The following is a 19808-nucleotide window of genomic DNA, read 5'->3' on the forward strand; positions in this document are numbered from 1 at the left end:
ACCCGCCACATGGGGATCCGTAGGCCGACGCTCTCGCCTCGGAGCCACCCAGGTGTGGCGAGTGCGCCAGCGCCCTCTGCCCGCCTGTCAGGCAACTACGGAAATAAGAGGATCTCTAGGATTTAGCTATGGGGGTCGTCCTAAGCTCCTCCCAGGTCCCTATTACGACCATTCTGGTACTTTCGAAGCAGCATGGTATGACTGTGGGCGTCCTTGGCTCTTCATAACGTCTCCTGTAGAAAAGATATATGCCACTGACATCATATTGCCCCTGTAGTAACATCCTATGGTTATCCTGCTTTCAACTGGACTTCCTTTGGTATATAAACTGCCATAGGCCCAGCCTTCTCATAGGACTTGCTTAGCAGGTCAGTAGAACTAGAATATCAGTAGGATGTCAGTTGGCCAATACATACACCGCGGTGCAGAGAAAAAATTAGTAGCGCAAGAAACGTTTTACTATTTTTTAAGAATTTATTGCTTCTTTTGTTTTATACACTAGAGTAAAAAAACGAGTCACTTGCATGTGCAGCATCGTAGCTTTTACCATCGGACGCAATGGCACAAACGGCAGCTGTTAAAAAAAGGGAGCAGGTATACGAGTCATTTGTGACAGGTCGTTATTGACACTAACAGCTCGTAAATGCATCGACAACCGTTTCACGAGCGTTACAATGGTGTTGCCTTGGCGTACATCTTCCTTGTTTTTTCCTCAATAATCTTGCGATTGGTTCTTTTTAACTCCCGTTGTGACGGGAATAAAACAGCCTCGAGGCTGGATCACACATTTGCGTTTGCGTGTGTTCGAATGCATTGCGTTCTCTTCCGGCAAGAGAGCACAGGTTCACATGGCGCCATCTATGAGCTAACCCTATAACACTTTCGGTGCGCTAATGTATTCTTATGTTTCCTTACACATCATTATTTTATCGCGTGCTTGAAAATCATTCTGGCAATATTATAAGCCGCTATTTCTCATGGTTGGCGCGAGATTTGATCTCAAGAATATTCCGACTCCGTGAGCGTAGTTTTACGCGCAAGTTCTAGGACTACCCGACAGATGGCGCCAGTATATTGTCGTCGTGGACAACACGCTGTTTACAAACAAGTCCGTGCCTGCGCATGCGCAGTGCTGACTACAGCGCCACCGCAGTGGCATGACGTCAGAGAGTTGAGTTTGTCTATAAGGAAACGCAACGAACTATAGAGCACTTCCAAACGCAGCTGTGTAAACCAGGCTTTAACGCTTGCGGGTTAAGAACATCTGCTATGACGACTTCGGCGAAAACAAATATCACAAGGTAGACGCCACGTTTCCTTTTACGTCGTCGTCGTCTGCATTAGAAAAAAAAACATATAAAAAAACAACGTTAGTAGATGTCACAAGACGCGCCAGGCTCCTAAGACACAGCGAGCGATGTAGAGCTGGAAACACAAAATCAGTCGCAGGAAACACGTATGGTACTAGTCCAAATTACAAATCCTTCCGAGTACTCAGTAGCGAACGTACATAAACACAAAAAAAAAACTCAGTTCTGAGACTTCATCAGTAGCTATAAGCGGACGCTGCGAATCATCAATGTTCTCTTGGCGCAGCGAGTCTTGGCAACGCCATCTTGAAACGAGGAACGGACTAAACGAAGGCAGGCGGTCAGATTAATCTGCGTGATTGAGTTCCGCAAGACATTTCTGCGAGATCTTGACGAAACCTGACGTCATAACGCAGCCTCGTAGACTTCAACAGACACGCACAGACACGAACACGCACATCTCATGGGTCCAGGAGGGGTACTTCGAAGAGCCTAGAGAGTGCCGAGCGCACATTCTTTCACACCACATCCTTACAAAGCTTCCGCGTGCGAAACTTTAGGCTTCACGCCGACCTTATGCACACCCTCGCAGGCAACGTCCTTATCCTTTGATTGGTCCTTGTCGTCTGACTGCAGCAGCGGCAGCCATTCGCGTTGACAAGTTCTTCCAGCAGCTTCGAAGCCGCGACTTTCGGTGACTATTACAGTGGATGTAGCCTCACCACGTACGACTCGTTTACACGACACGCGAGACCACTTTGAGCTTGGCCCTAGGACGTCTTGACAGGCGCACTATGTACAGGGAGAAGGTTGCGACGACGAGTATCCTGGCTCAGAGGTACAGGGTGCCGACTCTCTTTCCTGACCTTTCAGATGCGGCTAGTTTGGCGGGAAGGTCGGCGTAGATGAACTGGTTTGCTTTGAGTTCGTTGCTGTGCAGCAGATTGTACTTGTTGTTCACCTCCACGTCCCAGAAGAGGTTGCTGAGTGACTTGGGCCGGGACAGCTTATGGGGCGGCGGGGACCTCTCCTTCGACCCCTTGGAGCCGGAGCCTCCAGAGGAGGCCCTTCCTCCTCCCGAGTTGCTGGAGTCGAGAGTGTCATTGAAGTCGACGGCCAAGTTGGTGAGCGACTTGTACCGGATGTTGAAAAGTGGGGACGTCGTTATGGCATTGTTGTTGTTGTTGTTGTTGTTGCTGTTGTTATTGTTGATGTTGTTGGCCGCGGTAGCTGCGCCGGCTTTGCCACCGCGACAGGTCTTGGCACGAGCGACCTTTTGCAGTATGGCCGAACTGCCACCTTTGTTGTTCGGGTGATGGTGGTGAGGGTGGCCGTTGTGATGGTTGTCGTGATGCGGTACCGGGCACGGCATGACGGCCACGTCCTTAATCGGGACTGCGGCATTCCTGAAGATGCGCTGCTTGCCGTTGCGGACCGGATGCGTGCTTTTCACGAACAGTTTGTTGTTGGGAGGCTTGGGTACGGATCGAAGTGCCACCTTGGATGGTATCACGCTGCCCCTGGAGGCCCTTTCCTCGGAGCGCCTGGTGACGGCCTCGTAGATGTGGGAATCCGTGTCCTTGGATTTCGTAGACTTCAGGACAACCGCGGGCGGTGGATTAGGTCCCGGGTCCGTTGCTAGTGAGTACCTTCGTGCCGGGATGGTCTCGATTGGCGGTGGCAGTGGTCGCTCCCTGGCAGAACCCGAAGCCACGGTGGTAGTACCGGAGGTTGGGCACGCCTTCTGAAATACCTCGCCGCCTCCCTGAAGCTCGGCCTTGATCTTCTCCGGTAAAGGAGCGAAACCTCGTACGTAGTCGTATATCTGGTCTATTTCCTCGTAGCGATAGTCGTCCGGGGCAGGGGTAGACTGCAGCCTCTCGACGGCCGGAGCAGCCGTCGGTGACGTGGGTGTCTGGCTCTTGGAATTGGGCTCCGATATACTCCTGTATGGAGGCGTCCTAATGATGTCGCTGCTGCTCCTTGTCGTCTCCAGGACCTCGATGGCATCCATGCGGTCCACGAGTCTGTTGCATCTGTCCGACAGCCTCGCGTACTCCGGCAATGTCACCAGGACGTCGGCGTTCTTGGGCGCCTGGAGCTTGAGAAAGGCCGACTGGGGAATCGTCACCGGCGGCGCGTCTTTGATAAGTGGCATCGCCATGATGTAGTCTTCCCTCTCGATGCCGTATAGCCTTAGCTCGGATGTCTTGAGACCCGAGGCCGGTCGTCCGTGCACAAGCCTCACCATTAGCGGAAACCGTTTGCAGAGTAGGGTCCTAACGGTGTGGACTCCAGATATGTTGCCTTCCTTGGCGATGGGCGAGAACTTGCCCCTCGATTCTGCCGCCAGGTAGACCGTGTCTCCCCCGGAAGTGAGACAGCGGAGGAACCTCCCGTGAGTGGACCTGAGCCTACCGAGCGACGCCCTCACTTCCCGGATCACCACGAGCGTCTCACCCAGGGGCAGAGTCCGCGTCTTGTCGGTCACCGTCTCAGGGTCATCGGGATGCGCTAGGTGTGCCTTGACGGCCTCTCGCACCAGACAGGTCTCAGGAGACCTCCTCAGCAGTTCGGCGACGCTCTCGAAGCACCTGGACGAGCGGCCGTCTTCGGAGAGAATCTCGAACCAGCCCTTGTAGCTGTCCGGGATGGCGAGACGGGGGCCGATGGTCGAGACCCGGCGGTTCTCTTTGAACTTGACGCACTGGGCGCTGATTCGGAGCCGAGGCCCGAGCGGCGACAGGAACAGGACGCTGCTGAGACTCGGCGACGAGAGAGACGGAACTCCCACGTGCCGGTACTGGCCCCGGATGACGCGGCCGACCTGGGGTTCTCGGAACTTGTGGACGAACTCCTGGAGAGGCAGGCCCGAGTCGTCCCAGCGGACCGCCGACAGGTATACGCTGGCGTCGCTGCCAGACATGGCGACGCACGGACAAGTCCCGACGTCCTCAGCGGTGAAGGCCTGCGTTGGAGCAAGAAATGGTGATATCAGGCGTTATCCCCACACTTTTATATATTACACTGGTGTGGTACATAATCACCAGTGTTCCATCAGACGTAATCCAGGCAGGTTGCGTACTATCGCGGAACTATATGAGCTGCAACAGTTCTTTGCTTCTCTTTGGCGTATCTACAACTTTTTGAAGAAGCTTTGGTCCAAACTAGGGCTTGAACGCCAAGTTTAAGTCCCATTCTTCGACCGCTTTGACAAACGGAAACGCAGTGCAGCTTGTTAAAAACCGCAAGGTAAATATTGAATCGTGTGTTGCAGCTTCTATACTAGAGAGTTTATAGCAAACCGCTTCTGCACATCTGAGGCAGCATGGGCCCTCCGGTACGAACTGCGCATGCGCTATACCGCAGCAGACTCGCACATGCGCAGTTCGTACCGTATCGGATGTGCAAAAACGGTTCCCTAAAACCGTTTGGAGGCGTACGGTTTCAATGTCCATATTTTCCAACAGATGCTGGAGTATTCGCCGATACGAAAGCTGAAGGACCAATCACAAAGCAAGAAGCGTGAACCTCATAAGTGGCAATCATTACGCGGAGAGCAAGTCGTCTGCTTCCTGCCCAGGAGTTACTCTGACGTCAGAAGGACGCCGAGCTCTGATTGGCTTTGATTGAAAGGATAGTGGGTAGTCCTCAATGCTAGATGCCTCGAGGTCTACACACTCTTTTTTTTTTCATGAGCCAATAAAAGCTCGGCGTTGTGACATTATCGCAACCCCTGTGGAAGAAGCAGACGAACTTATATTCCGCATAGTGTCTTCTTTTTTCTTTTTTTTTCAGTGCAAATTTTCATCACTCGGAAATTGCACTTCTATCGCCTATTCACAATTCCGAATATTAGCTCCGAAGAATGCATGGAGCAAAAATAGAAAAGTTTACGACATCGCCGTTGCATACCGAGTTGGCTACAGTCCAGGGACCGTCGGTAAAGCATTAAGCAACGACGTGCAAAAAAAAAAAAAAACAAAAAAAAAACGTAACAAATATATATATGTCGGAGGGGACGTACCTAGACTAACGGCGGATATAAAAACGCGTCCTCGTAATGGCCTATTCGACCGCGACAATTCGCGTCCTGCTCTGGGCACAATTCCTATTCCCCCCTGCAGGGCAAAAGGGGAGGACGATGACTGCGAACGACCGTCGGCGTGGCGTAGGCCTCTCGAAGGCTGCCCCATTACGGACGGTAAGTGCACATGCCAGTCCAATACCTTCCGATTCATTAAGCCGAGTTTTCGGGCAATACAATCCAAAGAAGACCAAGTCCTGCGCATGACGTCATCGACAGTGGCTCCCCGATCCTCCCTAAGTGGCAAACATAGGCATGAAGTTCGACGAAAGCGTCTTGGCGTCACCATCTTCTAGCGTCGCGCTCCGCTGTGAGGCGCTACAAGATCCACTGGCGAGGAACGCTGACGCGAGGTATGCGGAGAGCGGTTTCGTCTGCTCCTTTTGCAGGGGTTGTGGTGACGTCAGAACGCTGAGCTCTGATTGGTTTTGATGGATGGGTAGTGGGTAGACCTCAAAGGAAGCTTTCTTCGAGGTTCATAGCTTCCTCCATAGCTTCCTCTATGCTCACAAAGCCTGGCAGTTCGACGACGGAGCCATAGAGTGTCCGGTCGCAGATTTAGAGCGCGAGGATCTGGTAGCACAGAGCGTCAAAGAGCCATTTTTCGGGGAACCTGGACGTCAGCGCACAGCTTTTGCAGCGGCGAGGACCCGAAACACACTTTTTCGCTCGTGAGAAGCCTGTTTCGGCGTCTCGCCGCAGTAGGGCGCCAGTCACGTGGCTCTCCTCTCATCCGTTGTCTGCCGCTCCACCTTTTCTATTTCGAAGGCCGTTTCTGGTAGCGATCTGCCAGGCTTTGTCACTATAGAGGAGACTATGGGTCTATCCACTATCCTTCAATTAGTCAATCAGAGGACGGCGTTCTAACGTCACCACAACCCTCTGACGTCACCACAACCCCTACAAAAGAAGCAGACGAACTTACTCCCCGCATTGGATCAGGTGGCATCGAATTCGTCGGAGAGCTTGCGTGTGTTTCCTGGGTTCTGAAATCCGATGTGAAACGAAGCCTGTCCCATTATATACATCGCAATAACACCAGGGCACACCGACCTCGACGGGGCCGTTATTCACGAAACCGCCTTTTATGTAAGAATTGTAAGTTAGTATTAACCTTAATTACCGGCTGATCGGAGTTGAGCTCGTGATTGATCACGAGCTATTAATAAATCTTACGAGTAAATAATGAGGTTAAATAACTCCAATCTCATTGTCTGCCATGCATAACGAGATGTTAAGTTGTCAGTGAGTCTGCGAGATTTCTATGTGCTCCTAAAGCTCCCTAGTAGTTAAAGGGAAATAACCGCGCTCCCTCAAACATTTGTGAAACAACGTCTTTCTTTCATTGAGTGGGATATAACAAAATCGCCTATCGCGTTATCAAAAGTGCTCCAATAAAAAAATAAAAAAGCGCGGCTTTAATGTTTCATAGTAAGCGACCTATTTATTGAGCTTCGTGGCGTTTAGGACAATTACGTTTTTGTTTCGTTTTTAATTTAGATTTGCATTGACTTACTCTTTAGTAGTAAACAAAGAACGCGAAATATAATTGCTTACGTCATACACTCTGTCATGTTACGTCCGAACGCAGCCAGCGCCACCATCCGACGTAGCCAATCACGCACTGCCAAAAGTGCATCGTCACGGCGGAATTCGTCTTTCTGCGTTCGTTATGGTCACCGACTACAACCTATAATAGCACACGGAAAAAAAAAGCGTGACTAGAGTAATTAAACTCACTGGGCGTCACACCACTGCGCTAGCGCTGCTGTCGGTACTGCGCATGCGCAGAGACGCTTCACTCCTCCCGAGTTTGGTTTCTGCGCACGGTAATGCCCACGGGTGATGCCGACGCCTGGTGTGTGAACAGAGCGGGCTTCTTTGTAAAGACTCTCTTGCTGCGCGATTGACTTAGCCACCGGTAGCAAAGGCACCCAAAAGACGACGAGCGGATATAGCTTTCGAATATAGCTCTGGCTGCGGTTGTATACGTATACGGAATAGAGTTGTCTCGCTATGTCTTTTGCTCATCATTTCCGTCGCTGTAAACGCTGTACTCCCCTCCCCTCCCCTCCCTCCCTCCCCCCCCCCCCCCCCCCCACCCCCTGTAATCGCTATACCCTCCCAGCAAATGACATTTTTACGTGCACGAATCTCGGTCGCCTACGCCCCGCGGGTAATGCCCGAAACTCCGCCACTTATTCGCCGTAGACCTGTATCTATGAATATCCGCCGGAAGCGAAGAAGAAAAAAAGTATTTCTCGCATCGACCGACAGTGCGTTCTCCGCGCTGAGTTCACCAACGCGCTCGGCGGCACCCTTCCGAAATAACCGAACCAAATCGAAAGAAAAAAAAAAAGAAAAAAGAAATTGTACGGAAATACGGAAACCACAGCGGGCGGTGTCTGCGTCGGCGCTACATGCGCGGACGATCCATCGCGGGAAGCTGCCACAGAGACCGCAGCGCCGCAGACGCCACCGCTCCTGGCTGCGAACGGAGACCCTGGCGGAGGCGCTCGGAGGCTCGCTTGGGGTCACGAGTCGCTTCTTATTGCCACTGTTTCCTTTCGAGTGTTTCGTCGCGCACGTGCAATAACCCGGCGCGCGTATAACCTGTTCGAAACTCCATCGGCGTATATATTTGATCCTCTTTCCTGTGTTTCGCATTTACGCCGCCAGGCGGCGGCAGCACAGTTAGAAATGCGAAAGGGAATGTAAAAACGTCAAGTAGCGAAAGTATGCTAACGAGCTGGCTAAAGCGGTGATGCAACGATTTCGGTATTTCGCTGAAATACCGCTTAGAACGGATCCCTGACGTTAATAGAGAGTTTTCGTAGACCGCGCTGCCCCCTCCGCTAAGCCTTCCGCAAAGAAGAAGTTGCTACTGCGCCTGCGCGCCGATAGCCTTGACTGTGGAGTTCCCGCTATCGTAGCGGATTGCGGAGGGCCTTGCGGGACGTGGAAAACGATCTACGAAAACTCCCTATTGATCTGTGAAACACCTGTTCGTTTTTCACCACACGCAATCGAAGTCGCGGGGAAAAAAATTAAAGAAAAACGAGTAGCGTTCACACCCTCAACTCCCAGCGAGAACAAGCAGCCACGTGATCTGGAGGCGATTATATGCCGCCAATGTGGATCATAGCCACGCGCTGGGGTTGGCAAGGAACAGGACACGCGCCGAGTTCCAAACATTGTTATGGTTGGCTATTGTCATAGCAGCGATCGGACACGGGCCACTACCCGAATGCTTCTCGCGCTATCGATTATCAGGAGCCCAAATCGAGTACCCACGCAATGCTCGGGCCCAATCTACGAACCGCATTCAAATATCTACACTGGGCGGTGCTGCGACCACCCAGCTGCGTCGTCAAGTTGTGCGAATGAATGAGAAATTCAATGAAAATGCTCGCTTTTCTCCTTAAAACATACCGCAACAAAGGTGCTTCTTGGCCAGTGCCGTTGCGTGCGGGTATCCTCGAGTCCCACTAGTGCCAGTAAGCTCGTATAAAGTAAAAAAAAACAAAAAAAACAATTTAATTGAATATTGCTGCATCGCCCCTTTGATTAGGTGGCTAATCGACTTAAAAAGTCCTCACTAACGTTTTATGTGTCCATCTTTGGAAACAAAGTATTCGGAGATATGACGTCAAGCTCATAAGAGTCATGCCGAGGAATTTTAATGAAAAAAATAGTGGTGGGTGCAATGAGGCTAGAATGATCACCCTTGTACGCGACTTCATAACGAAAATTAGTAGGAAGAGAGCTCCAGAGATGCTGATCACTTCATCCTGTGCCTACGCAAGCAAAAGGCTGCGATAGCGCCCTCTCAGTATCTCGAAAATGTGGTGACCGTTTACTGCCGGGTTCCAAACAGACCGTAGCCGCCCGTTCTAGATTATTTTGTCAGTGGTCGTATTCGTGTTCGGCAGCCTTATCATTAACAGAAAGTTACCAAAGCTGCGAATCAGCGAAAGTTGCTGCTGTTTACAACGAAAATATAAAAAAACAAACACACTCACGCACAGAACGTAAGGACAGTGACTTGTGCCCGTTGGAAAAAGAAAAAAAAAAAAGCAGATGACAGCGTCCGATTCTATTGTTCCCGGGAGGGAATTGCAGTGGTGGACGAGCAAGCGACTGAACGCTACGAACGGACGTGTACAAACACGCACCCACGCGCACATTCATCCTCCACGCACGCGCACACACAGGCACACACTACACAAGAACAGCAAAGAAAGCCTCGCCACATCCGCTACCGCACGTACGCGAACAAAAACACACAAAGTTCGAAGAACTTTCGGTTTCGAGGGAAGGAGCGTTGAACGCGCACTCCGGTCCGCTCGCACGCAGAAACATAATGGCAATAATAACACGAATATAAATAAGGCATAACAAAACTCACGCAAAGCTTCCTTGTAGTCTTCCTACTTAACCCTTTCAACGTCCCCCAACCCCTTTGTCACTTTCTCCTTCTCCATCAGACGGCTTCTGCTATTGGTCAGGAGTGCTGCCCTCCACCACACCGCTCCTCGGCTGTACAGTGGATTTCTGCCTCCGCACGTGAAAGTAGTGCGCATTACTTCTTCGTTTTGTCAGTATTCGCGCGCAGCGTGTATAAGCAAAAACGTTACGTGCAAAGTTAAAAAAAAGGACGAAAAAGACAAAAAAAAAGTTATGTTAAGTAACAAAAAAGTAAAACGACAGGAGGCTCATCCGCAACGTGATTCGTGAAAACGAGGGAAAAAAAAAATAAACAAACGTTTCAGTAGATTTTTTTTTTTTGCTTTTTTCTTGCAAAACGCACACCGTCACGGTAGGTTTAATATCTCCGAGAATGAACATAAGAAAAAGTTCAATGCAGCAAAAAAAGAAAAAGTACACACGTTTTTGATGAAGTCTGCGATAAAAGCGAAGATCATTTTTCGCTCAGATCATCAGCGTGCTCTCCGATGTTACATGCATGCGAACGGAAGATTAGATCAGCTCACACGATCTCACTCTCAAACACACTGGCGCTTTTTTTTTTTTTTTTTTTTTGCTCGTGTTTTTACTTAGCGTTCGCTCTTAATGCTCTATTTTATTTCTATTGTCCCGATTCTTTTCTTTTTCTTTTTGTTAGTATACAAGCCTCTCGTCATTTTATAACTACCTAATGATTCCACTGCGTGTGGAGCACACAAAGCCACCATGAAAACAACGACAAAACACGAAATTAACATCTAAAATAACAAAAGTAAAAATAAAAAAGAAAAACAGACAACCCTGTGGAATTCAACGGTCAGTGGCGAGATAAGTAGTATTTCGACAGAGAAGCGAAGGTTCAATGCCTCTCAATTTTTACCGCCACCCTTTCGTCTACCCACTTATATCTAATCCTCGCGACCAAACTCACAACAAACACCCATGTAAACATACAAACAAGGAGAACAGAAGCTAGCTCTCTAGTTGCTTGCGGAAACAATAATTATGCTGGGCGTAATCACGATGAAAGGCAGGAAGAACGTCGGCAACTCTATCAAAGAAAGCTCCAATTTAACTTTGTTCCATAAAAAAAAGGTGCCGTTTCGTGTGGTATATAGCTGTAAACGTTTCACAGCTTCATTAGGGTTCGATAAGTTTTCACGGCGGTAGCTGAGAAACCCTATCTAACCCTAATGCATTCTTATTGCTCGTGCTTGTGTATCATGCATTTTTACGTAGAGAAGCCATCGCGCATCTCGCATGTTTGCTCGGAGGGTGACACCCTCATTGACTGTGTACACACAAAAGCCATCTAACGGACGCGGCGTGGGACTCGGGAGGCGCAATGCAACGTCGCAGCAAAAAACTGCGGCCATCTAGCGGGCGCTGCGCGAGACCCACGCCCAGCTGCCCTCGTCCGGTTTATCAGGTGGCGCGTTCAAGCAGCTGGCGGGTGCTCTGCGATAGCGCACTGGTTTCACAATCAACAGCCTCCATCAATCCGCATCGCCATCAATCTGCTCTCTGCTGCAACGCGAAGGAAGCCGTCCCAAAATCGTGCAGCTCGCTTCGTCTTTTCCGATTACTTTCGCCTTTTCTAGTGTCGCTGCAATGAAATCTCAGTGCTCCGATCTCCTTACCTCATAAAATTTCTAGGCTTCGCCTCCTTCGTAACGTGTTTCACCGTAGCCTCCTCTATACTGACAAAGCCTGGCAGATCGCCACGAGAGCGGCAGACAAGGGGTGAGAGGAGAGCCACATGACGGACGCCCCGCTGCGGCGAGACGCCGAAATACTTCTCCCGAGCGAAAGAATGTCCGCTCGTGCTCTTCGCATTCCTCGCGCTACCGTTTTTTTTCTTCGGGTTTGAAAACCATGTTTCGGGTCCTCGCCGCTGCGAAAGCTGTGCGCTCACGTCCAGGTTTTTAGAGAAATCCTCTGTGCTGTGCCAGATCCTCGCGCTCCAAATCTGCGACCGGGCACTCCACGGCTTCGTCGTTGAACTGCCAGGCTTTGCTATAGAGGAGGCTATGGTTTTACTCTCCACTTCGGAAACATTCTCTCCTTAGCCCGCCCACCTATGTTTCTTCGAGACTGGACCACTGATGCGAGGTCGCCCGAACCAAGGTGAAATCTACAGCTTGTCAGTGTTCACCTCTACCCGAATCTATCATGGACTCGGATGGCCTTGCCGATGACACCTTCACCATCACCGATAACAGCGAGCTTCGCCTCGCACTAACCAACCACTCCCTTCTGTAATGCCGCTATGGCAAATAAAATAAAATTTGCAAATATAACTTAAAATCAATTCCTAAAAAAAAAAAAAACGAAGACTTGCGGCGGGTTTCGAGGAGTTTCTTTGCATTTGGCGACACCCCAGCCCACGCTCTCCATCATTATTTCGAACAGGGAGAAGAGCCCATAACGGCTATCGCTGTTAGACGACACCCAGCGCCAAAACCTTGAAGTGCGATTGTCGTCCGGAAGGTGGAGTTCCGCCACCTCTCCTTTTCCTCGTCCACAACTCATCTGAGCCGCGGAGGACGCAGGGCAGGTAGGGCAACTCGCCTCTCAGACGCCAACCGTAGTTCCAGCTTTTGCCGCTGCGTGAGGAGGGCATGCAGGATGCACAGAACTCTTCTTGAAAAAGGTCGCCCTCAGAGTGCCAAACGTTCCGAGCAAATGCTAGAGTTTTCTTGCTCGCTATTTCTTGATTTTGTGGTTTTGTTGATTCTGAACGAGGTCGGACGACATCTTTTTCTTTTTTACGACGTGTAGCAGTTGTAATTACCAAAATGTATATATTTAACGTTATCCGTTCCCAAACAAACGCCCCCTCCATTTCGCCGCCGACAAGGCAGTTCCGGTCTGTCGAGGCTGCGTTTACCGCTTCGAAAGTCTCGTATTTATATATTTCTTCGCCATTGTCGTGTAGTCAGTGGAGGTAGAGTTATTTACCCGCTAGAAAGTTTCGTATATATATATTTATTTTTTTATTATTTTTTTTTCTTTCGGGGGAGTGTCGCATAATCAGCCAAAGTAGAGTTATTTGCCGGTTCGAAAGTTTCGTATCTATATCTTCCTGTGGCAGTGTCGAATAGTCGGTGAAGTGGTTTCTCGGCTAAAAAGTTTCTTATCTATATTTTTTGTTCGCCAGTGTCGTATAATCAGTCAAAGCAGAGTTATTTACCGATTCGAAAGTTTCGGATCTATATATCCGTTCGGGAGTGTTTCATATCAGTGAAAGTAAAAACAGGCACTTTCTTTGGTCGGGAGAAGACGCGAAGAAAAGAGACAGCTATTACGCCATCCAAACAACACGGAAGAATAGATTATATATGCCGCCGAATTCCCTTTTTCATTTGTTTATGTGGGTTCGGGTTTTTCTTTCTTACAATCTCCCGTGATAGAAGCGGCAATGCGAGCGAGAGTTCACTGACCAGAAAGTTTATAGAACCTACGGATCTTATTTTGGAATTTGATTGCCGGGTGATAAATCCGTTTAACGTTTGAAGTGAGATGAAATTAGCAGTAAGAAGAAGAAAAATACCATTCATGAGCTACATATAGTCTTATACCTTAGACGAGCGCTCTTAGCTGTCATTAAGCCAACGGCAGTCGACTTAATCGCGATCGGCCGTAGTTAATTGCACGGCGGTGCCAACTGTCATTGAGCCGCTAACGATCATTAAATTCAACTGAGCTGGCCTAATACGGTTATACTCGATTTCACCTTATAATCTACCGCAGGAAAGGCTACATGCGCGAGCTCCTTGTTCTTGGGCACATCTCGGCGGCACAAGCTCTGGTACATTAAGAGAAGCTGTCAACACTATGAGCTCGCGCTTTTCTACCCTTTGCTGCGGTAAAAGATGACAGAGTATAACTCATGGGGGTTCGCCCATATAGAGCTAAGCATGGCGGTGTCGACCGCATCGCCGCCCATGGCCAGCGCAGCACATAATATTGCGGAAGATCGGGGGAAGTCTGAAATGTATCGCAGGAGAAAACTGCCGTTTCTCCTGGCATCGCGTTTTTGACCGCTCGCTTTTTTTGTCGTTTCTAACACTACTGAACTAGAACTCTTCTGTGGGACTCTCGAAATAGATTTCATTACGGTTCATGAATAAAAAAGTGGGATTTTAGAACAGTTAAAACATTAAAAATGTCGAACTATCTTTTTTTATGATGTTTGGCAAAGTTTGACAAATTTTTAAGTGTGACCTATTTAAGATACTTTAATGATCTTGATATAACTAAAAAGCTCGTAGTTAGCTCTCTTCGTTGCATACAAATTCAACATTATACGCACTAATTAAAATCAGTTATATAGATGTGAGTGGGCGAATGTTTCGAAAACCTAGCCCATTCGGGGTCCATTTTTACGAAATTCCCATATTTTGTTTTCTTCATTGTTTTATTAGTACGAAGGTATGATAGTGATATATCATAATATATAAACACAAAATATAATAGTTTGTTTATAAGACCGAAAATAAAGCTTGAAGTTTGTTAAATGTGCGTTGTAAGACGGCAACGTTTGTTGCGGAGTAAAATAACTTTTACTCCGCCTCACGCACTATTTCAAATATTTTTAAGTTTGCATGTTAAGTATAAATGTTGGGTAGGTAACTATATTCATGCCACAATATTACCCAGAGTAGCACCCATGCGAAGATGACGTCATAATTTTGTTTACGTGTGGCCGTGTAAACAAAATAATTTATTTATTTTCTATTTGTATTTCCTGATTAACCACAAGCATACCCTGCTACGAATGAAACACAAAGCAAATAGAAAAATAGGCGTTTTGAGAAAATCTGTTTTAAATTTACCAGATTTTCGAAACATTTCCTCGTTCAAATGTTTATAACAAATTTTAATCTCTACATATGATATGGAGTTCCTATTTAAAAAAAAAAAAGAGCTAAGTTTGAGCTTTCTGGCGCTATCAAAGCCATTACAATATCTTAAATAGGCCACACGCAAGAACATGCCGAAAATTCGACAAAGATTATCAAAGAGAATCGGGCCCACATTTTGTTTTTTTGTATTATTTTAAGAAATGTTACTTGTTAAATTAGGTAGTCATAATTAAATATATTTTGAATATTTTTAGAGTGCCTCAAAAGAGTCCTAACGCAGTACTTTGATAGATGACAAAAGAGCGAGCGGTTCAATCAAGTGACTCCCTACTGGTGGCAGAAAACATATTTTCATCTAAATTGAAGCGTGGTTTTTGGGCCGAGTTTTAATTTAGAAAAAATATACAGATATGTTTCGGGGGCATTTTTGAAATAAATGAAAACCGAGATAACAATACTAACACATTTAAAAAAAATTTTCTTTTTTCCTTTTTTTTTTTTTTGGCACTGTTTGATATGATGCGGCCGTAATCTGTTGGGAATTGAATGTTTGACGTCTCGCTATTTTGCTACCTCTGACTAGAGTCCTGTAAGACTCTGTTGTGAGACGGGCGAAATAAATTATGTTGCGTTATAAGATGAAAATTAAAATATTGGTGTACTCCATTTTAATCTAATTACGAAAAAAAAATTTGGCACAGTCTGGCACGTTCTTGTGTGTGAACTCTTTAGAATATTTTAATGACCTGGATACCACAATAAAGCTCAAACATGGCTCTTTTCATTGCATTCAAATCAGTATCCTAGGCGTTACCAAAAAGAAAAAAAGTAACGAAATACATTACTCGTTACTTGCAAAATAAAGGAACGCGTTACCGTTACAAAGTAACGCTCGTTAATTTTGCGTTACTTTTTATTTATAAATTGACGGTAACAACGTTGTTGTTGTTGTTTCTTCGACAGTTTTTTGATACTGGGACAAAGGGCGTGAGCGTTGGGGTTTTTCGGAAGTGGGAATTTTAGCGTGGGGAAAAGGGAAGCAACATTTTGAAGGTACCTGAAATGAGTGCAAATATTAACGACTTGGCGCCTATACTTCGTTTCAGCGTAAGCCGAGGCGCAGCCGACGCTACGAGCTAATGGGGCCAATCGAAAAACGTCAAAAGCGCGTCACTGGCCCATTTTTGTTGATGATTGGTTCAGCGATGACAGAACACATACAGAAACATTACGAACACCATGATGGTTGCCCATTTGAAGCTCTCTGATTGGTCCAATGAGCTCGTAGCGTCGGCTACGTCTGAACTTAAGGTGAATTAAAGTATAGAAACACACACACAAAAAAAAAAAAAAAGAAATTAAGTGTACTTTTTTCAGGTTTTGGGAAGAAGATATAACAAGTAATGAAGCTACGTTACTCGTTACTTGAAATAAGGAACGTAAGTACGTTATCCGTTACTCTTTTGAAAATGTAACAAGTACGTTACTACGTTACCGAAAAAAAAAACAGTAGCGCGTTAGTGGTTACTAAAGGGCATCGGGTCGACGGTTTGTCAGTTGCGCGCTGGTGTGAGGATAAGCGAAAAAACGCTCTATACCTGAGGGGTCGTGAGTCAGCAGGTGGGCACGTGACCGACACGGCGTCCAATCAGGACCGAGGGTCCCCGGCTGACGTCATCTTCACCATGGCCGGCGAATCGACAGAGCCCGGAGCGATACGTTTTCCTGCAGAAACCAAAAGGGAGGAATCTGGTCACTTGATCTTGTCCGCGCGATCAACTATGTCACGGACATCTTAAGAAACGCACTTTTGTACTAACGTAGAGGAGGCCTGCACCAGCGTCGCACGTAAATAAAGCAATGTCCGCGCACTCCTCCCCCTCCCCACGCACTCTATATAACGTCACGGCAACGCGGTTTGATGAATGGACGACATCGTCTAGTAACGGATGACATTGCCGCCCACATTCAGCGCATGTCCTTTATACACCTAGGGGAGATGATGTGTTCTCATTCATTAAGCAAGAAAGGCAACTGTGTAAAGGTTGAAGAAATCAGACAATTTTCCCATTATTAACAACTGTTGGATTCGATTCGATCAGTGATCTTTTCGTATGCATACTACAGGGTCAGTTCGATTGCACGGTATTGGAAGTATTGCTCGTACTTTTTTTTTTTTTTTCAATAGTGTAATACCATGCTTGCATACCTTGGTTGCCTACCAGCATGCTCAGATTAGCATGTAACTATTATTTCGAATAATGTCCGACACGTGTTGTGAACTTTTGTGTCTGGGTTGTGTTATATTCCGTCTGCCCGCTTCGAGGCGCTCAGCACATTGCATGTATAGACAACGCAACGCTTTATTCTACCCCAATGTGTAAATAGCGTAATTTGCTGGGCTGGGCAATTCATCGATTAACTTTCCGATTAAAGGGAAGCTGAAGCGGTTTTAAATACGAGAAAAAACACCTGAGCCTAGTTAATGAAACCTCAGTCATCACAAATATCGTATTCGTTTGGTCATTTTCTGCGCGGATTAACCGGAACAGCGCTTTCAAAGTAGCGCCGAAGCCACGCCTCTCCGAAGCAGAGCGAAAGGGGAGAGAGGAGGAAGCCCGTCAGCCGGCGTCACAAAAGGACCGGGTGGGGGACCCCGCCGCGGCTGGCCGCGCTTTCCTCGTAGGCTGCTCTAGTGTCTTTTCGAGCCGTCGTTGTTCTGCCGCTGCATAGCGCTTGCTTTTATTCGTTGACCGGTCATGCTATGGACTCGATCGCTTTACGTGCTAATTGTTCTCTTGTTTGTTCACGTATTCGCAGAATTCTCGTGGCACCGAACCAACTGACTCGTGCTGTTGCACGGTGCCGTACTCGTGTGTAGCAGCCAGCTTTCATAAACAGCGCTCGTCGCAGTTGTTCTTCCCGCTTACCGTCTTTTCCACTTCGTCACCGAGATTTTAAGGGGGTAGGTTGGTTTGAGCAAGTACACCGTTTTTTGTTCGAAACGGGTTTCGGACGGCGCATATGAAAACTATGTACGTATGGGTTTCGGTCTGAAGAAGGCTCGCTCGAACCCGACGCTCTGCCGACCATCTTTGAAGGTAAGGAGGCAATTCAGGGCATTAAAAGTCACAAGCAAAGAGGAAACGTAACTGGGTAGGAATTGTAGGTCGACTGTTCTAGAAAAAAGCTGTTACGTTATTAGAAGTGTGCAGTGTGCTAGAAAAGCCGCGGTCATTGAGCCGAACAGCGGGTTTCTACTGGCTCTCTTGTGTTAACCGCCTTATTAGTGTGTTAGTGTTGGTTTCTTATACTGTTGAAGTGACCATATTTTCCGAATCGACTCCGGCCCGGGAAGTCTGGGAAACAAAAACAAAAAAAAAAACAATTTTGGGTAGTTCAAGATTATTTACTTTTGCTTTTATTCTACTCGGCTACCCAGTCACTTGGGAGAGGAGGGCTTGCTCTAATAAGTAGTCATGCAATTCATAATGCGACTTTCATGGTGCAACTTGTTTTAACATAAACTTTTTTTTACAGTTGCTGACATTATTTGAGGCCACATATTTTTTAAACGTAAACATAAATTTGGTTAAATTTTCCTTCCAAAAGTTCATATACTCTTCAGGAGAGCTTTGTGGAAATACAAAGCATGTGACCTTCTGTTCTGAATTGAGTTCTTTTTTTACAAGTTACGCAGTGTTTTCCGTACAAAGTTTGTGTAATGCAACAATTCTTTGTGCCGTAGAAATGCGATCGGACGATGATAATGCCTGGTGGCGGTGTGATGCAGTAAGAAAAGCTTGGTAGAAGTATGCGAATGTAGAGACCCAGGAAGCTTTCATGAATTCGACATCAAATTAAGGGGTGCCGGGCACAGATCTCGGCTTTTTCTAAAGCTATAATGGCGCAATAGTTTGTGGCAAACAAACTAAACGCAGCAGAGGGTACCGCTATCACTAGGATGCACCTTCTGCGCAGTTATTCGCATAGTGCGCAAGGACATGGAGGTGGCAGAACGGCGACCCTATCTTATCACCCGTCTCATCTCAGGGGAAGCTCTCCCGTCGCCCGAAGCCGATTATACTATTCCTTCAAACAACTTCAGCCTTGATAAACAATGCAGCCTGCACGCTCACGCGTCCAGCAGCTGGCAAGCACGAAGGCCGATGTGTGCAGAATTCTTGTCCTCTGACGACCGTTTTGGGCAGGGTCACGCTAATCCGGCTTTAGGTGTCCCGTCAATAGCACTCCGTTTATTGTCAACATTTTAGGTTACAATAAGTAGCAGTAAGTACGTTCCTGAAGGTACAAAGCCACCCATCTCGCGTCCGCGCAAGCGGTTCCTCGTCTGTGTTTATTACTGCGGGGGGTCATTTTCCTACCTTGCCAACGACTGGAAAGCGTACTTTGTCACGTCGAGGGTCGTCTGGACACATTCCTCTTTCGGATCCACCGAAAGATTTCGAAAAATCAGAAGTCGAACCCGATTTACGAGAGCAGAAGGCCCGGCGCGCGGCTACTTCCGCAAGCGACGGAGCAAGCGAGAATCGAGATGGTCCTTTTATGACGTAGCGGCGCGTCACGCGTGGCTAGCCAATGGCGTGCCGCTGCGGCGATCGCTTCTGATTTCTTCGCTTTTTTTCGCGTTTAAGGATTATTTTGGGTCAAATGGTTGTGATATTTGGACTCAGCAGGCACAAACAAGTCAGAATCAACCATTAACTCATTTTTTTCGAAAAGCTCTTCAGCTTCCCTTTAATGGTTTAATCGCGATTTACATTTGTAAACGGTTGATCGGTTCGGTTCAGAAGAGCAGTTTAAAAAAGTGCGGACAAAGCAAAAGGTCTTCCTCAGTAAAAACACTAACATTTTGTATGACTGTAATCGAGAGTGTAAAGTACTTACTTTTTAAGAATTGTTTGCCCGCGATTTGTATTTATGATTCGTACGCGTCAAGCTTCACACGAGACTGCACCACTGATGACAGTAAACATATAGTAAATGTGTAGTTTTGTCACTAAATCCGGAACGCGTGGATGGCGTTCAGTCTCAAATAAAAGGCAGCCGGACCCT

At 47.4% G+C, this 19808-nt stretch overlaps 1 protein-coding gene across 1 annotated transcript in view; it reads right to left on the bottom strand.

Moving 5' to 3' along the window:
* Positions 1–454: 454 nt before the first annotated feature.
* LOC8031960 overlaps positions 455–19808 on the bottom strand; it is a 138382-nt gene continuing 119028 nt past the window's right edge. Inside the window, exons 2-3 of the mRNA XM_029989481.4 lie at positions 16331–16457; positions 455–4278 (exon numbers count right to left, since the gene is read on the bottom strand). Coding sequence (XP_029845341.2) covers positions 2143–4236 — 2094 coding nt within the window. The 5' untranslated portion in view covers positions 4237–4278; positions 16331–16457 and the 3' untranslated portion in view covers positions 455–2142. The remainder of the gene's footprint in view (positions 4279–16330; positions 16458–19808) is intronic.

The sequence above is a fragment of the Ixodes scapularis genome, unplaced genomic scaffold (assembly GCF_016920785.2).
Source record: "Ixodes scapularis isolate PalLabHiFi unplaced genomic scaffold, ASM1692078v2 PGA_scaffold8__174_contigs__length_109621045, whole genome shotgun sequence".
Lineage (NCBI taxonomy): Eukaryota > Metazoa > Arthropoda > Arachnida > Ixodida > Ixodidae > Ixodes > Ixodes scapularis.